Genomic DNA, 18,266 nt, shown 5'->3' with positions numbered 1-18,266 from the left:
TTACTTACCTGCTAGAATTTCGCATTCCACTTCTAGAGTATATGGTTTTTCGTGCCCCTCGGGCATTTGTGTAAATTGTGCGACTTTCAGAAATTCTTTAAGAGCTTTGTATTGTGCTTAGCCCCCTGTCCTCATAAAGAGTCCAGGGCTGTTGTGTTCTAAATAAGTATCCTTTTATTTTCATAACAACTTGAGTGGTGTCCTTTCACTTGGTGTTCAAGGGGTATATGTGATGGTATAACAGCTGGCTTAACACGCCCTCTCGAGTTTAGCCTAAAGACTGCTCTTGTCCATGCTACTAGGATAGCTGGTCTATCAGGTTGACTTACAACCAATCATCAATAAGGGTTGTTTGGACTGATACATAGTGATCACTAGAATAGTGAGCACTGCTTATCAGGCCAACTTCTCACAAAGACCCTTTATAAAACGTAACACAACAGGTGACTTAAACAAAGACGTCTGGTCCGGCAAACAAAGGAAAGCCGACAAAGCCGATAAAGAACCTTTTACAGTTGCAACAGCAAAACCCTGCTAGGCCAAAGAAAGAGCAAACTGAAGAATGTTGGACAAACGAGCCCTTAAGGGGTCAATAGATTTCTCTCCACACCACGAAAAAAATTTAGACCATCTATAAGAATAGATCGACTTGGTGGAAAGCCGCCTGGCAGAAAGAATAACATCACGTCAGGCGGGAGAGAAAAATAATTCAGGTTGCCCCGTTCAATCTCCAGGCATGAAGGTGTAAGCTCTGGAGGTGGGGGTGTAGAACCTGCCCCTCCATCTGTGAGAGGAGGTCTGCCCTGGGAGGGAGACGGAGCGGCGGGCACGAGGAGAGGTGGAGAAGATCTGTGTACCACACCCTTCTTGGCCAATCGGGGCGATCAATATAACTTGGGCCCGGTCTTGGCGTATCTTCCTCAGAACCCGAGGAATCAAGGGTATGGGAAGAAACGCATAAGGAGATTTGAGTCCCAACTCAACTGAAACGCGTCCCCCAAAGCTCCCTGCATCGGATACTGGAGACTGCAGATTGACGGGCAGTGAGCATTCTTGTGAGTGGCAAACAGGTCCACCCGAGGAGTTCCCCACATCCGGAAGACGTGACGAACCACCTCGGGATGAAGCCTCCACTCGTGGTCGGCTGAGAACTGCCGACTGAGACTGTCTGCACGCACATTCAGGACTCCAGCCAAATTATTTGCCATCAGACAAATCTGGTGTTGTCTGTTAGGACTTGAACCGACCGTCCGCGAAGGGAAGGAAGGAAGGCCTTGAGCGCCAAACGTATTGCCCGTAACTCTAGAAGGTTGAAATGAAGGAATCTTTCCTCTGGAGACCAAAGATCCTTGACCTCCAGAACCCCCAGATGAGCACCCCACCCTAGAGGGGATGCATCCGTTATCACTGTGGCCACCGATGGAGGCAGTTGAAAAGGCTTTCCTTGAGACAGATTGCCTTCCACGCTCCACCAAGACAGATCCGCCGCAGCTTCTCTGGAGATCCTGACTGACTCCCTGAGATCTCCGTTGTGCTGATACCACTGCCTGCGGAGGCACCAATGGAGCGCCAGCATGCATGGTTGACCAACAGAATGCAAGAAGTCATCAGACCGAGCAGACGAAGGACCTTCAGGACTGGAACTACCGCTCCATTGTGAAATAAAGGAACCATTTCCTGTATGTCGCGAATTCGTTGTGGAGGAGGAAATGCCTGACATACAATTGTATCCAGTACCGCACCTAAGAGCAGGTTGCACTGGGAGGGCACCAGGTGAAATTTGGGAACATTTATTGAAAAACCCAACCTGTACAACAACTGAGTTGTAACCTGCATATGATGGAGCACCTTCTCTGGAGATTCCGTTTTGATCAGCCAATCGTCCAAATAAGGGAATAACGGTATCCCTGACTTTCTGAGATGTGCTGCCACCACAGCCATCACCTTGGTGAAGACTCGAGGCACAGTAGTAAGACCAAACGGAAGGACCGCAAACTGGTAATGCTGCGAACCCACCGTGAAACGGAGATACCTCCTGTGCGACTTCAGAATGGGGATGTGGAAATAAGCATCCTGTAAGTCAATCAACACCATCCAGTCTTCTTCCAGCAGCGCTTGAAGAACCTGTGCAAGTGTGAGCATCTTGAACTTCTCCTGCTTCATGTAAAGGTTCAAGGTCCTGAGATCCAGGATTGGACGAAGTCTGCCATCCTTCTTGGGGATCAGGAAATACTGGGAGTAGCATCCCTGACCCCTTTCCTGCTCCGGAACCACCTCTATCGCACCTTTTCTTAACAGTGCCAGGACTTCCTCCTGCAGGGGCAGCAGGTGGTCCTCCGTGCAAAACCCTTGGCAAGGAGGGTAATTTGGGGGAAATTTCCGAAAGGGAAGAGCATACCCATTCTCTACGAGATTGAGAACCCAAAGGTCCGATGTCACCGATTCCCAATCCCGTAGAAAATTAGTAAGCCGGCCCCCCCACAGGACCCGCATGATCCGGAATGGCAGATCTAGGGCTGCTTTGCTGTTGTAGTAGGGGGGTGGGTAGAGGAAGAGGAGGAGGAGGATTCTTGATGCCCTCGAGGACAAGCTCTTTGCCTGCTCCTGTAGGATTTATACAACGGATTTTGCTGTTGCTGCTGCTGCTGTTGTGACTGCTTGTAGGGACGAAAAGAAGATCTTACAAAGCCCCTATATCTTTTGCTCACAGATCCTCTAGTCTGCAACCCTAAAGACCTGGCTGTTGTCCTGCTGTCTTTAAACCTCTCCAATGCAGCATCCGCCTTTTTACCAAAAATGCCTGAGCCATCAAAGGGCAAATCCATTAAAGCAGCCTGAACATCTGTAGAGAACTCGGAAGTCTTCAACCAGGCAGCTCTTCTGGTGGCAATCAAAGATCCCATGACCCTAGCCACTGAATCCGCTGTGTCCATTCTGCTCTGTATGACCCGCCGAGCAGCAGCCTGAGTGTCAGCAAGCACCTCATTAAAAAAAATTCTGTCCTCTTCAGGAAGTTTAGGGGTCAATTGCTTTACAGTATCCATTAAGGCATGGATATAATGACCCAGGAGGCAAGTGGCATTCGTAGATTTGAGGGCCATACTTGCTGATGAAAAAACTTTCTTAGCAGATTGGTCCTGCTTTTTTGAATCCTTATCACCAGGTACCTGGGGAAAAGCAACTGCAGATCTTTTAGAGCAGGCCGCCTGAACCACTAAGCTCTCTGGCAAAGGATGAGAGGACAAAATGTCTGGGTCCCCAGGAGCCACTCTATAACCCTTGCAACGGCCTTAGAAACCGCAGGAGCCGTAAAAGGCCGACTCCACACCTCCAGGATAGGATCTGTTAAAGCATCAGTAAAAGGAAGCATAGGTTCCACCACAGATGAGGGAGAATGGAGGACTTCAGTAAAAATGTTTGATTTATACTGCGCAGTGGGCAGAGTCAAATTCAGCAGATCCGCTGCCTTCTTGATAACCACATGGTAGGGGGCCACATCTTTAGAAGGGGCATCCGACACCGAGGTTAAATCCCAATCAGTTCCAGTCCACTTGCTTCCCTTAAATCATCAAAATAGTCCTCCGACTCTTGAAGCTCACCCTCTTCAAACTCAGCTTCCCTATATCTCTGCTCCTCCAAAAGGCGCTGGGCTTCACGCCTAGACCTTTCCTTCCGTCGTCGGATCCGGAATCGACTCCGAAGGAGCCGGGGCCGGCGCCTAAGCCGGAGCCGGCGTTGAACTCAGAGTTGGAAGACCATGCCGAAGATCTCGAGGTCGGTCCGGTGACGCAGGAAACGGCGTCGATGACTTTGGCGGCGCCGAGAGATGCCATGGCGGTGTCGGCATAAACGGCAAGACCGGCGCCGGAGCATACGCTTGGGGAACTCCCAAATTGTATGTGAACAGACCCATGGGACCAGCCGGTGCTCCAGAGGGGTACATGGCTCTCGCATAAACACCATACATGGCATTTAATAACTGCGAAGGGTCTTTGCCTGGACCCTTCCTGGAAAAGGAGGATACGAACCAACCGGCTGCTCTCGAGGAGGCTGCACCGGAGTCGACTCCTCTTGTTCCTCGGGCTGGTGAGCTGGAGTCGTCGAACCATTAGGAACGAGAACCTCTTCCTCCTCCTGAACTGGAGACCGAGATGGGATTAGACGCCTGAGCCGGTGAATGCTCCGGCGACTCCAAGGGCAAGGCCTCACCTTCCGGATCCCGTGCCGGAGAAGGAGATACCATATCCTTTTGATGCCGTCTACTAGGCGACTTCGCTCTCGAATCCGACTCCTTTCCTGAATGGTGCCTTGACCCATGCTTCCTCTTCTTATGTTTATTCTTCTTTGATCTGGAAGCATGTCCCGATGACGACTTCGAAGCCGACCTCGACCGGGACCTCCACCTCGATCGCGACCTCGAACTCTTCTTGGCCTCTTTACCTTTTAATTTGGCAACCAGGAGCTTCGCCTCCCGTTCACGAAGGGCCTTTGGATTCATCTTCCTACAGGAATGACAACCTTGGACGTAGTGATCCGAACTCAGGCACCATATGCAGTCATCATGCGGGTCAGTGATTGACATCATCTTCCCGCATACGCCGCACAGCTTGAAAACAGTCTTCTTAGTCGACATCACGACAGGAGTCAGAACACTGGAAAAGACACAGAAAATCCCAATAGTAACAAAGTTACTATCAACGCTACAGAGGATCCCTCGAAAACAGTTAGCGTCGACGACTCGGAAAAAAGGGAACTGATGTCATCACGCCGACGTGGGCCTATTATGGAGTCGGTGACGTCAGCGGAGCCGCGCCTGATGCCGTGCTTCTATGACGTCGTCCAAATGTTGCTGACGCAGGGGATATTCACAAGGTGAGGAATCCACTGGCAGATGTATCCATCAGAAGTTACACGCCATACATCGCATTTAATAAATGCGATGAGTCCGAACCCAGCACCGGAAATTGTGGGCACTGAGCCGGTTTGAGATCCAAACGAGGCACCTCTGGAGTCGGAGCCGCCGGAGCCACAGGCGGAGCCGCAGGAGCCAAAGGAACCTCAGCATCAGCCGGATTCGAGACACCCTCTGGAGTCCGTGAAAATCTCTTCGTTGGTGACTGCTCCGGAGTCCCCTTTTAAGATGGAGAATGAACCGGAGTCATCTGAGGAGTCACTTAAGGAGAAGTAGGGACAAAGTCCTTTTCTCAACATCGAGGAGCTGGAGAAGGCGACCTCGAAACCACAGCCTTCGACGACCGGCACCGAGATGCATGCCTCTTCTTCTTCTTATACTTTCTCTTGGAGTCATGCAAAGTCAATCACCTTGACTTTGATCTTTTACTACCCCTTTTTTTTTTCTTGCTTTAGCCATATACCGCTTGGCATCCCGTTCCTTCAGAGCCTTCGGATTCATCTTCCTGCAAGAAGAACATCCCTCGGCGACGTGGTCAGACGACAAACACCAAAGACAGTCCTCATGAGGGTCAGTAATCGACATATGACCCCCGCATTCTTTACAGGGCTTAAAGCCAGACTTCCTCGGGGCAGACATGCCAAAACAGAGAGATATACAATCAAAATTACAATGTATCCAGTCGAAAGTATGGAGAGTCTCAGAAAAAACTGTTAGCGTCGACAGCGCAGAAAAAATGGGTGGGACTAACTTCATCACGTGGACGTGGTCTTCTTATGGCTCCTGTGACGTCATGCTGAGCCGCGTGTGGAGCCATGGCATTGTGGCGACCTCGCCGGCGTGGAGACCTAGGAAAAAAGTTTCTGCGAAATGCTGGCGCAGGGGATATTCATAAGGTGAGGAATCCACAGGCAGATGTATCCATCAAAACTTATTAGCAGATGACAATTTCAGACAATCACTAGAGGACAAGATAATAGAATACTTCCGATTTAACCAGGGCTCAACTACCTCTAGATCTATGGAGTGGGAGGCTTTTAAGATGGTAGTGAAAGGATATTGCCTATGTGCCACAGTGGGACTAAGAAAAGACCTGCAGAAAGAGCAAACCCAATTAGAGTCTCTACTATATGACCAAGGACGCAGACTGTCAGGAGATATGAAGACTCATACACAACTAGAAAAAACTAGGAAGGCACACAAAGGGGCACTCAAGAGAATAAGGGCCTTTGATATCCGAGAATACCACACCAAGATACACGAGGAGGGAGGTAGAGCAGGTAGATTACTGCTGAGGTTAATACGGCCACAAAGTAGGGGAAACCCTATCACACAAATTGCGACTGAAAGAGGGGACATGGTATACCTCCCAAATAACATTAATGACGAATTTCGTGCATATTATAAATACCTATATGAGGCTTCACCCACATTGTTGTAGGAAGCCTTAAGTACTTTTTTGGCCTCCAAGCCACTGCGCACACTAGACCCGGGAATGAAAAGAGGACTGGGAGAACCAGTAACAGCCCATGTAATGTAAATTAGTATTTCTTAAGCGCAAGCTGTCACTCCGCAAGGAGTAACCTGGCGCTGGGGGAGAGAACGATGAGCGCGGGTCCTATCGCATACCAGCTTATGTTACTACTAGATTAGTGCAAGGCAGCGGACATCGGAAATGTTGTATATCCAAGTTTTCAATGCCTTCCTGAATTGAGATTCGGTTTCCTGTAGTCTTAAATTGGTTGGAAGGGCATTCCATGCTTTAGACCCCAGGACAGCGACAGTTTTCCCTCCTTTAGTAATCAATCTGAAGGAGGGGGCATTCAGCAGGTTGGCTGTGGATGACCTGAGAGTCCTAGTAGCGTTATATGGTGAAAACCGTGCTGAAAGGTACTTAGGGCCACGTTTATGCATGCCTCTATAAGTAATTAAAAGAATTTTAAAAAGAATTATTTTATGAATAGGCAGCCAATGCAAAACTTCAAGCGTTGCTGACACGGATTCTCTGCATGGAAGCCTCAGAAAAAGGCGTGCTGCAGCATTCTGGACCACTTGTAGTTTTTTTATTGTACCTTTATTTGCTCCAGCAAGGAGGCTATTGCAGTAGTCCAAACGCGAAAGAATTAGGCCACTGCTATTGATTTCCTTGCAGGAAGCGAAATGATCTTATTAAGCTAAAACAGGTCCCTGCTGTAGCTAATGCATGCGGCAAAAAAGACAAAGCGGTATCAAATTGTACCCCTAGTTTTTTTGCTACCTTGACCGTGTCTGGTGGGGAAGTAGTTCCCTCTGGCAACCACACCTCCGGAACGAAGGTTACATCTCTCCCAATGGGCAGAATGGATTAGTTACTTACCTGTAATCCTAGTTCTCTTTCAGGGGTATACTCATTAAAGTCGTAAGCACTGAATAATCTCTGCCCGTGAGCGGTAACCCGGAACATATCACTATACGATTTTTCCTACTTTGTGATGTAACAAATGTTTTTTTATTGATAACGTTTTGTACCGCAATTTGGCAGTATCTAAGTGCTGTAAATACCAAGTGTTAATATGACCGGGTTTAATGGTTCAGTTGGTTGAGCTGATTCTACATAGATGGCATAGATTCTACATCAGATAAGGTTCACGGGCTTCCCTGACCGAAAGATACATTTATGAAGTTCACTACCTGGATTTCATCCCGTTCCTTTTTGTCAGGAATGGCTCGTGCAGCTGTTGCATACTTTTCAAAAACCTTTCGTTCTTTCTGAAGCTTTTTCATTTCTTCTTTTTTTAATTCATCAATTTGAGCCAATTCATTGGCTTTTCTTTGTTCAAATTCTGCATATTCCCTTCTGAAACAACCAAAAAGTTGAAAATGTTTAAGAAACTGAACTTATTGCCAATACATTCGTAGTGAGGATGGTGCATTTCAGTGATAAATGTATTAATGACACATAAAACACTAAGTTACTCTGCAGCTAGGTTTCCTTTATGTAGGCATGCATGCATAGAACAGCGATTACAAGGTTCAGAAATACACAAGCAAATTATTCAGAATGCTACCTGTCCATTTAGCAATTTAAAATCTAAAATGCATGAACTCTACGGAATACAATGAGAAAAAGTAGGATGCACTGAACCACTAACAAATTATTACAACTGCATACCAGCCAACAGTAGATTTTCAAAAGGGTTTTGATGTAAAGCATTGCACGACCCTCGTGGAGAGGTTCATGATCTACAACAAACACTATTACAGAAAAAATAGAATGTGTTTTTTAAGTTCTCCAGCGTTTCACATTTCATGGTCTACAATCATCCTCTGCATATTTGCGCTCCCCATAGTGATCTGAAGTAAAAGACAATTAAGCAATGCAATGTGTGAACTTTCTTCTCGCTACCTCCTCATAACCCCAAAAACGGCCTAGCTCACTGACAGGGGCTGGACATTTCCAATGTATGGAAAAAATAATAAACAAGCGAAACATGCTGTTGGGCCTCGATGTGGCCCAAGTACCTTAAGGAGCTGTGAGTGAGCAGGTACTGCTCAGCGAATATTCCATCTGGAGAGTAACCTGTACAGCAGGCAGCTGCTCGGTGCCAACTGTGGAAAATGATCCAAGTCGGTTGACACGAGCATTTGGCCAGTGTCCGAGAGTACCATTGCTTTTGAAGGGATTCATGCAGGACCAGTAGGGAGTGCAATGTTGGCATCAGGGGTATAATGCCAGCATCAGGGCAATAATGTTCTTTTCTCCATGCATGACAATGTAGTTAATTTTCGATGGCACTTGCTTGAATCAGCAATCTTTGTTGTCAATTTAGGGAAAATCCCAGCCTTCTATTGCCATGGAGGTTAAATCTAAAAAAAAAAAATGTTAAACTTTTGCTATTAACAGCAATTTCAAAATGAAACTGATCCATTGTTTGAAGGGTGATACAGAAATTTTATCCATTGGAGTTCTGGAGGTGAACCACTACAGTGAGGGCTACAGTGGTCTATTTTTTTTTTTTGGGGGGGGGGAGGGAGGAGGAGTCGACAATGCTTTAAAAGTAATTAGGAGTGAACTATAGTGTGGAAGACGATTAGGGTTTGTGAGAGAGAAGGCGAACCAACTTTGGAGCAACAAGTTTGTTAGATGCCACTGAAGTCAATGAGGAGTGTGATTTAATGGAGGCAAACCCATGTTGGGAGGGCAATGCTGGCCTACTGGAGGCTAATGTTATTGAATGAGTCAGTGATGATCAAACATTGTAGAATAAATAAATAAATAAATATCTTAAGAATTGTTTTATTCCGTCTTCATGGTTATGGATCTCCCTTTATTACACTTCACTCTACACTACAGAGGAGCACTCTAAGGCCACTCAATTTCAATATATATGAGTTCTAGTCGTCTACTCAAACTTAGCGCACTACATAAGAACAACATAGAAACGCCTATTATGACTTGTGGAACAATCTCTGGTAGGAGATAAAGCCCTAGGTCTCACAGATTTACAAGAAACGTTTAGAAGGCCTACCTAACTCATCTGATGACAAAACTAATTCGCAATTTTAATTACTTGGAAAAGCATGAATTAAATACTCCCTGTGATAGTGCAGCAGTCACCACAGTCATGCCCAAGCCACAATACCCAGTTTTTCTCATCCTACAGATCCACAGCCCTCCTTAATGTGGACAGCAAGCCATATACCAAAAGATGTTTTGGAATAGTCACTCATATTTAGCTATTGGCTAGGCTAAATCAACACAGTAAACATGAACATATTACTAAGGGTCTTATAGTAGTTTCAGGTTCTCTCAATCAAAGTAGATAATACATTCTTGGGCAAATTGCAAAACCCCATGTCATGTTTAGTCTGGAAGAACACTTGACCAAGGATCCTTTGCACCATGCACAACAGTCAAAAATGTGATGGGGTTTAATTTACCTAATTATTTATGTACCAAGGAGGAGCCTGGCTGAAAGTTAAAGCATAGTGTTTTGAGATTGAGACATAAAACATAGGCTCTTACGGCTCATGTAATAGATGGTAGATCATTATGGGGTTTGACCTGGCAAGATAAGGAGAGAGACCACCAAATGCATATCTTAAACAACCAATGACTACTACTTTATATGTCTGGTAGAAGACTGCAGGGAAGCCGAGCCTGTACACCTTCACACTATAATGGTAACTTCACCCCAGCATTGAATCTTGGTCCATTTGATAAATGGAATGATAGAGAATGCAGAATGTTTTCAAACCTTACTCATGGAGAGTTTGTAAAATCCTTTACACAATGGGAAATAGACTTTTGATTAGACGAAACTGAAATAATTCATTAAACACAGCTGCATTATTTGGTGCTGAATCCTCATGTAAAGAAGCAGCTTGAAAGACTGGAACGGGACATAGACACTAGGAATCACGCAAATGGAGGGGACTTACTTAGGAGGGAGCATTTGCAGCAGATTTCAGGTACCCAAATGTACTACTGTAACATGAATAAAGTACTTGTAAAATGCAGTGCCTGCAGATATAACTGATGGTTAAAATTCAATAATGCTTATGGAAAAAAAAATCAAACTCCTGCCACTGCTTTGGAGAACGCCCCTGAATCTAGAGAAAAGGGTCTGGAATGTAGAAGCATCTGTTGATGATTTTCTCTAAGACCTTGTGTGGAAAGTGCAGCATTGAGATCGGTCTGTAGTTGGCGAGGGTTGAAGGGTGTGTTTAGGGTTGCTTCAGCAATCGGAGGATAGTTACATGTTTCAAAGCATCTGGGAAGGCCATGGGAGGGGTGGATGCATTCTGAATGGGTGGGATCACGACGCTGATGGGTTGCAAGATATCGACTTACAAAATAGTAATTACCAGACTAGTACTGTAACCTTTACAATCGGCTGGAGAATCAATTTGATGTGTTTAACCTGACAGCTGACAATTTATTAAGCTTATATGTGGTTCAAAGACACGTAAATGAACAAAAACTATTGCTGCATTAGTTGAGAGATGCAGCTTTTTGTGCCTGCATTATTCGATAGATCCAATGAATAAACAGGTGAGGCAAACTGAAATGTGGGTTATGTCATTCTGGTGTTGTAGCTACGTCCCTAGCTGATTCAAATAAGTCATTGCATCGGTTGTAGCTTATGTGAAATGGAAGCTGAATCGTTAAACAACATGCCTTTCCTTAAAAACCTTTTGTTTACAATTGGACAACAGCACTTGTAAACTTTATTTTAGGAGTGTGGGAATTCGAAAGGATTTGTAGTCTCCTTGTGTGATATTTTCAAGTGATGGAAAACGGATACCACAAGTGTGAACAGTTTTATCTGCCGATTATCGTTAGTGAGTGACTTGATTTTAGGGTCGATTTAAAAGGTCCTAATGATTGTAATTTGCAGTTTTACAGTATTTCATTTATTTCCATTTGATTTTATTTGGTCCTACATCAATCATTATGAACATTTTAGATTTCCTAAAGAAAGTATATTGATGAACCTCTCACAAGCCAAAACAATTCCACAAAAAAAACAGAAACTCTTGGGGGCCTGTGGAAGCTTTTAGTATGAAAAACTGGAAAAGAATGGGTACCTACTGCCCCACATCCCAGCACTCATCAGCCAAAAGCATTATGGTAAATGCAGCGCATGATACCACTTACTTCAGTGACAGTCTTTCGTTTTTCTCCCATATTAGTGCAGCCAGCGCTGTGTACGTCTAGACACGTGTTTCAGGATAGTTCTCCTTTCTTCAGTAAAGAACAACACGTCATTTTGGGGATGCTGGAAATGCTGCCCACAGTTTTCTCAAGTCTCCATACCACTCACTGGCACACGAAGCATTTAGTACACCCAGTTCCAAGTAGATACAAATCAAACTGAAAAATACCTTCATAGCAAAGTACGAGATCAAAGTGTCACGAGTTCATTCAAATATGCACAACTAAATGCTATATTTCTGTGACATTGGAGTAGCAGGGACTCAGTTCACAGATTGATGAATAATACATACAAGTTATGTAAAGCATGAATGAGTTACCTGAATTTTTCCATGGCTTTCTCTTGGTCAGCTCGAAGTTTTGCTAGAGAAGCATTCTCAAACTTAAACTTGTCAACTTCCCTTTCTAGTTCAGCAAGCTTCTCTTTTAAAATCTGCGATCGAACAATGTCGCCTAAAACCAAGAAATAAGTGTGTATCACTAACAGACTAAGTCCTCACTGTAACTATCTCAATCATAAAAGTAACAAGAAGCAGATCCAATTGTCAGTCTTCCCAAAATGACCCGCAAATCCAGATGACAGACAGACCAGGGCTTAAAAACAGAGCTCTGAAGAAGGAAGGTAAAGAGGATTCGGAGCATAGAACACAGATGTAAAAACATTTGGTTTTATCAGGTTTCGTTCACAACTAAACAAATAAATGTATAATATTATACAAAATGTTTACCTGCCGTTCGGAGTAGCTTTGCAGACTTTCTGGATTCGAATGTTATGAATTATTTCGCCATCTAGTGTTTGGGTCGAAAATGGCCCCTTTTTTTTTGTCTTTTTTTTTTTTTTTAAGCAGTAATCATCAGCCAGTTGGTGCTATATCGCTCCTCTACTGAAGCCAAACACCTGCCCAGGAAGTTCCAAGTGCCATTCTGAGATTCTTTTTATCCATCAATATTTTTGGGTCGTGGCTTCCTGTGTGGTAAAATTCATATTCCCCTTCCCTGTTGTAAATTTTGTACTAGCTTACTGGCAGAGGCGAGAGCGTGTGAATCTCAAAAGTCTTCAAGCTGAAAAACTATATCTCTAGGTAGATAACAGTTTCATTTTGCAGCGTAGATCTTTCTCAATCCTAGCGATATTTCCTTTGTCCTACGGGAGGTTGGTGGAAAAAGAGTGTGTATTTGCAAACAGGTGTTTAAGTACTTTCTGTCCCACCTGCGCTTCCTTTTTAACTTGAAAGTCCATGTAGTCCTGTTTGGTGAAGATATATATGGAGGACCATGTGAGAAGTTGGCCTGATATATGATGCTCACTAGTTCTAGTGATCACCTTGTATCAGTCCAAACAACCCTTATGGTGATTGGTTGTAAGTCAACCTTATAGACCAGCTATCCTAATGGTAGCAGATGGACAAAGCAGTCTTAGGCTAAACTCTTTTGGCATGTGAAGCCAGCTGTTTTACCACATATAACCCCTTGAATACCAAATGAAAGGACGCCACACAGGTAGTTATGAAAATAAACAAGATATTTATTAACTAACAAAACACCTCTGAACTCTTTATGAGATCAGAGGGCTAAGCACATGACAAGACTCTTAAGAAAAATAAAAAGTTGCACAATTACAATGTTGCCCTAGGGGCACAACAAACCATATATTAAGTAAGTGGAATGTGAAAGTCGATAGAAGGAATGGAGCTGTCCAGAAGCTGTAGGATCGCTGGGACTACACTATCCTAACTCTAGGTAAGTAATAGGAGGCCCACGGAACGCGTGTGCAGAGTGTGAACTCACACGCGAGATGCGTAACAACGTCTATGGACAGTACAGTTCAAGTAAAAGGTGAGTACGGACAATCCTGACTAGTTAGGACTAAAACGACTGTGGAACTGGACACTAGGAGAGTGTACTGACCGGGTTTTTGGCTCTATTTCTGAGGGATGGTGACTTTAAGCTTGCTACCATCCTAGATCTCTATTCTTAGCTTGTTTTGGTCCTTTTCAGGCCTCTTTTCAGACCTAGAAGCATAAACTAGAGGATAGCCGCTTTATATGATGATAGATCCCTTAATCCTGACTCTAATTCATCTATTGCCTATTGGCTTTGACATAATTATGTGTCCTTTCATCATTCTACCTATAGTAGAGGGTGGATCCTGTAGTTCTGACTTTATATTATCTATTGGTAGGGTTTGTGTATAGAGCTAAGTGTCTATTTCATCCTTTTCGGGCCTACAAGGCCCAGAACTAGAGAGATTCCATTTTGCTTTCTGCCTCTGCTGACTGAGGAGCTTGCAGGGTAAAGGTGATGTTTATAGTTAAGCCTGTTATGTGCTGGGGGAAAACCAGCGGAGACTGGATCTTATCGAAAGAATGTGTTTGTCTCTTGGGTCCAGACGTAACATGCAGATGGTCACTGCAGCTGCGCGGAGAGCCTCAGAGCTGGCACAGGAATTCGGTGGGAGGCAGCTCTCTGTTGGAAATTTCCATGAGGAGAGAGCATTCCATATAAGCAAAGTGCAGAAGAGGCAGAGTGTTCAATTGATTTTTTGGAATGGTAGAGTTCAGTTGGTTTTTGGAATGGTAGAGTTCAGATGGTTGCTGGAGCTGGAGAGAGAAGTCAGATGGTGTTTGGAGTTGAATAGAGAAGTCAGATGGTGTTTGGAACTGAAGAGAGCAGTCAGATGATTTTTGGAGCTGAAGAAAGCAGTCAGAAACAGTTGTGGGCAGAAGCAGTTCTTGTCAGAAGGAGTTGTGATCAGTTGGAGCAGGCAGTTAACAGCTGGAGTTTGGAGTGATACCTTTTGGAAGAGACTGAAGTTATATCGTGGATTAGTCTGTGGGAGCAGCTGGAGTGAGTTGGACATTGGAGCTGGAACAATCAGACAGAGTGAAGAAGCTAGTGAAGCAGATGGTTATCAGAGCGGCAGAAACTATATCATTAGACTGAAGTTGGAAGGTGAAGACAATTCGTGGGAGAGAGGAATCCAGTGCAGAGTGATCAGCGCAGATGTGTGTCCAAGTGTGCAGGGGAGAATCTGAGATGAGCCAAGGCACAGACAAGAGAGGAACCCAGATGACAGCTAGAACAAGATTTCATAATAATCAGGTGATATCTGTCCTGTTATATTAGTGTCCATATATATATATATACATACATTAATCTTCTCCTTTATTTCCTAAGCTATATTCCCTTCTGTATTGTTGCACTGATTAATCCTTTTTCTTTCAGTGGTGTGCAGTCTGTTATAATCCATTTCCCTTTTTAGCTATCTACAGTTCCTGTCAGCTATATGTGGATGTGTTAGTAAAAAAGCTTTATTCCTTGGATGTGTCTATTTCCCTTTACTTTTCAGGCTATGTCTAGATTGCTAGTTATTGTGATGTTATAATTTGCTATTTTTAATAAAGGGACCCCAGTTCTTAGTGAACCATTGTGTAACTGTTGTTTTCTTATAATAAAGTTAACATTTCTTCTAGTCAGATGCTGTTATGTGGACGGATGCGTCTCCCGTCCGGGTAAATGGTAACTGAGCAAGGGAGCAGGGGGCACTTGAATTAGAGAATAACCTTTGCATATTGTAATTTGGCCATTCTTGTGCGAGAGGATTGAACTGTCTATCTACCACATAAAATATAACAATTACATCCCCAGTAGATATTAGATATATAGAGAAACTTCCCAACAGAGAGAGAGAGAGCTGAAGGTATTCAAGGCTTGTGAGAGCACCGGAAGGACACGGTGTGTAGTGAGATTGCTGCTAGAGAGAGTGGCATTAGTGAGAACACGGATTGTGGTCAGTTTGTATACCCACAGGATTGTGGCTTGTGTGAGAGAGTGAGAGCATTGATTGTGATCAATGTGTATACCCACAGGATTGTGGCTTGTGTGAGCACTGATTGTGGTCAGTGTGTAATGGTAAGTAATCAGAACTGTCCCCTTCACTATGAGTAGGAGGGTAGCATAGTCTGGGTCTGAGTTGCCGCGAGACTATAAGATATGATTGTGGTATAGAATATGGAACCCCTTAGTAATCAGTGAGTATTTCTAGTAATCCCTGTAGATTTGGTGGTGTTTTGGAGGATATAAGCTTGTATATTGCTAATTCCCCATCCTCAGGTAGGTACCCAGGTGCCTTGGTAAGTAGGTCCTGAGGAGGGAGGTGGTTACGTTTCGGCTGGGTTGGTGGTGTCTTGGTGAGCTGATTCTATCTGGTCCGAAAATACGGTCGTTACAGAGAGTCAATCTACCCTTGAGCACCGAAATGCTCTTGTTACCTCACCCACAGGCTATGGGTGCATAGGTGCGAAGTCGTGTCGGGTTCCGGCGTTGAAGTCTATGGAGCCTGGAAGAAAAGATGCTGCAGGCGACCAGGAGGAAGATGTCCGGTGTGATCCAAGGGTGGATCAGTGAAGAGAAGGACCTGAAAGCAGAGGGGGCCATGTTCAAAGTCACTAGCCAGTGACTGGAGTGGAACCAGGATTGGAACCAGATGTCGTTTTCGCGATCAGGTGAAGAGTGGACGATTGTCTCTGCAGCCACGTGGACCAGGAGGTGTCTTCGACGACCAGAATGGAGGCACGAGCTGTCCCACGCAGGCTCTCGCTGGTGCCGGATAAGGATTTGGAGTCAACAGGCCTTGGCAAAGGCAACCCACGCAGTGAGTGGAAACGGCGTCTGGAGTGGACCAGGAGGGTCCGGGGTGCTTCTCCTTTGCAGGGAAGCAAGGGCCAGTCTGAAGCAACCAGACCAGCAGATTGGATTTCAAGGTTCGTCGTCTAGGAGGTCACTAGCCAGCCGGCAAGTGACCAGACAACGCGTCGAGCAGCAAACAGGCAGAAGGGCCCCACGCAGATCTCGTGGATGCTGGACGGCTGGTCTTCGGTGCAGGAGCTGCTCGGGGTCGGGGCTTCTCAGTCCCCAAAGCACTTGGTCGAGGTTACCTCAGAAGTCGTGCTGGAGCGAAGTGCTGCTTCTTCCAAGATGGCCGGTCCCATGTGTCTCGTCGCACCCACTGATCTCAGCTGTGCTGCAGATGTAGGTAGAGGTCGGAGAGGTCTGGGAATCCGGGTCTCGTCGGGCTCTGAAGTCTGGATCCTCGAGGGAAGACGACAAAGGGAAGCCGCTGGACGCTGATGGTTCCTGCTTGTGCAGGGTGGACACTCCTTGCCCACAAGGGAGATTTCTTCAGTCTTCTGTGTAGAAAGTCGAAGTCCAGAGTTTCTTCTTGTAGAGTTTCAGTTCAGGATTGATCTAATTTGGAATGGGACCAGCTCCTACCTTTATCCTGCTAAAGGGGGCTGTACTACGACTAGGTCCCTCCTATGGGTGGGACCAGGAAGGGGGGTGGTTACACCCCCTATCCTTTGTCCGGTCTTGCGCCAGAGCTGGGGCTGGAGAGCCCCAGGAACTGGTTTAGACCGGTGTATGCACAGGGACACCTTGTGTGCCCCAGGCATGTCTCATTCCTTTCAGCCCTGTCCTACCCAATACACAAAATCCTGTCTGGGGTGGTGCTAGAACCTCCCAAGGCAGGAAACCCTTTGTCCAAGCCTCCCTCGCTGGAAGGACTCCCAGCAGCAGGAGGTCAGACTTGTCTGTGGTGGCAGCATCCATTTTGTGATGCTGAGGCTCGGGTTAACTTTAACCGGGGTTCACAGTTAGGTACATGTTGTGTCCCTCTAAAAGGGTGGAATGCTACCCCCGTCGCCAGAACTGGCGAGGGGGCAGTATTCCAATTTGTATGATTTCTTACTCGACATGTTTTGATAATGCTATGCCAAAGTTAGCAATAACCGCAAGTATTATAATGCACTTAAGAGAATATGGTATAGCGTTATCATGGAAACAGCTAAAGGACTTGGTTCCGAAAGCTGCAGACAGGCTCAGCTCATACCAGAGCACTATCTCACATAATTCCAAGCACTCTGCCTCCAGGATTGTTAAAGCCTGCCATAGTAGTGACTTATAGGAGTATATGTGTCCATTTTAGGTTTAGATATAGGTATACTATATCTAAAGCAAAGGGTGATTACACCACCTTGCCCCAGCTGATTGATCAGCCAGTTGTGTCAGATTTGGAGGGCCAGCCAGGGGTGGTATAATACATGCTGCAGCCCCTGGTAGGCCTTGGGTTCACTTATGCCCTGGGTTCCTATGGTACACTGTACAAGGACTTACAAGAGTGACCCAATACCAATTGGTAAATGCACCTAAGGTACATGGATGTCAATTTAGAGAGAGAACAGCTAGGCTGTGGGTCTGATTAGCAGGCCCACAGCCAGGGAAAGTCGTAAACCAGTGAAGCAAAAAGCAAAAATCTGGGGTGACCATAGGATTGCAGACCCTACTCTCCTACAGACCATATGGCTGCCCTGCAGATGTCACTTATCGAGACATTAGCTAATAAGGCGAGTGTTTCACCTTTCTTCCTCACTGAACCCGCTCTTAGTCTCTCTTCTAGTGGCACATTGTTGTATCATTTAGTATAGCCTTTTCAAAATAGTTCCTTTTGAAACAGGTGTCCACGTGATTGCTGGGGCAAAGGAACCGAAGGGCTGATTGGCCATCCTGATATGTTTGGTTACTTGTACGTAGTACATCTCTGCACTCCTAATATCTAGTGTATGAATGGCACATTCTACCTGTGATTTTGGTTATTGT

The 18,266-nt window shown here is 45.3% G+C and overlaps 1 protein-coding gene across 2 annotated transcripts in view; it reads right to left on the bottom strand.

Annotated features, from left to right (window-relative positions):
• The window catches only part of CPAP (centrosome assembly and centriole elongation protein), a 354,772-nt gene that overhangs the window by 164,206 nt on the left and 172,300 nt on the right, over positions 1-18,266 (bottom strand). For both annotated transcript variants that reach the window (XM_086935221.1, XM_086935222.1), the window contains 2 exons: positions 11,930-12,062; positions 7,583-7,748 (listed from right to left, as the gene is read on the bottom strand). In XM_086935221.1, the coding sequence (XP_086791347.1) occupies positions 7,583-7,748; positions 11,930-12,062 (299 nt within the window). The remainder of the gene's footprint in view (positions 1-7,582; positions 7,749-11,929; positions 12,063-18,266) is intronic.

Source organism: Lissotriton vulgaris, chromosome 8 (assembly GCF_964263255.1).
Source record: "Lissotriton vulgaris chromosome 8, aLisVul1.2, whole genome shotgun sequence".
In the NCBI taxonomy this organism is placed as follows: Eukaryota; Metazoa; Chordata; class Amphibia; order Caudata; family Salamandridae; genus Lissotriton; species Lissotriton vulgaris.
The sequence above is the reverse complement of the archived record's forward strand: the minus strand, read 5'-3'. Positions and strand labels throughout refer to the sequence as shown.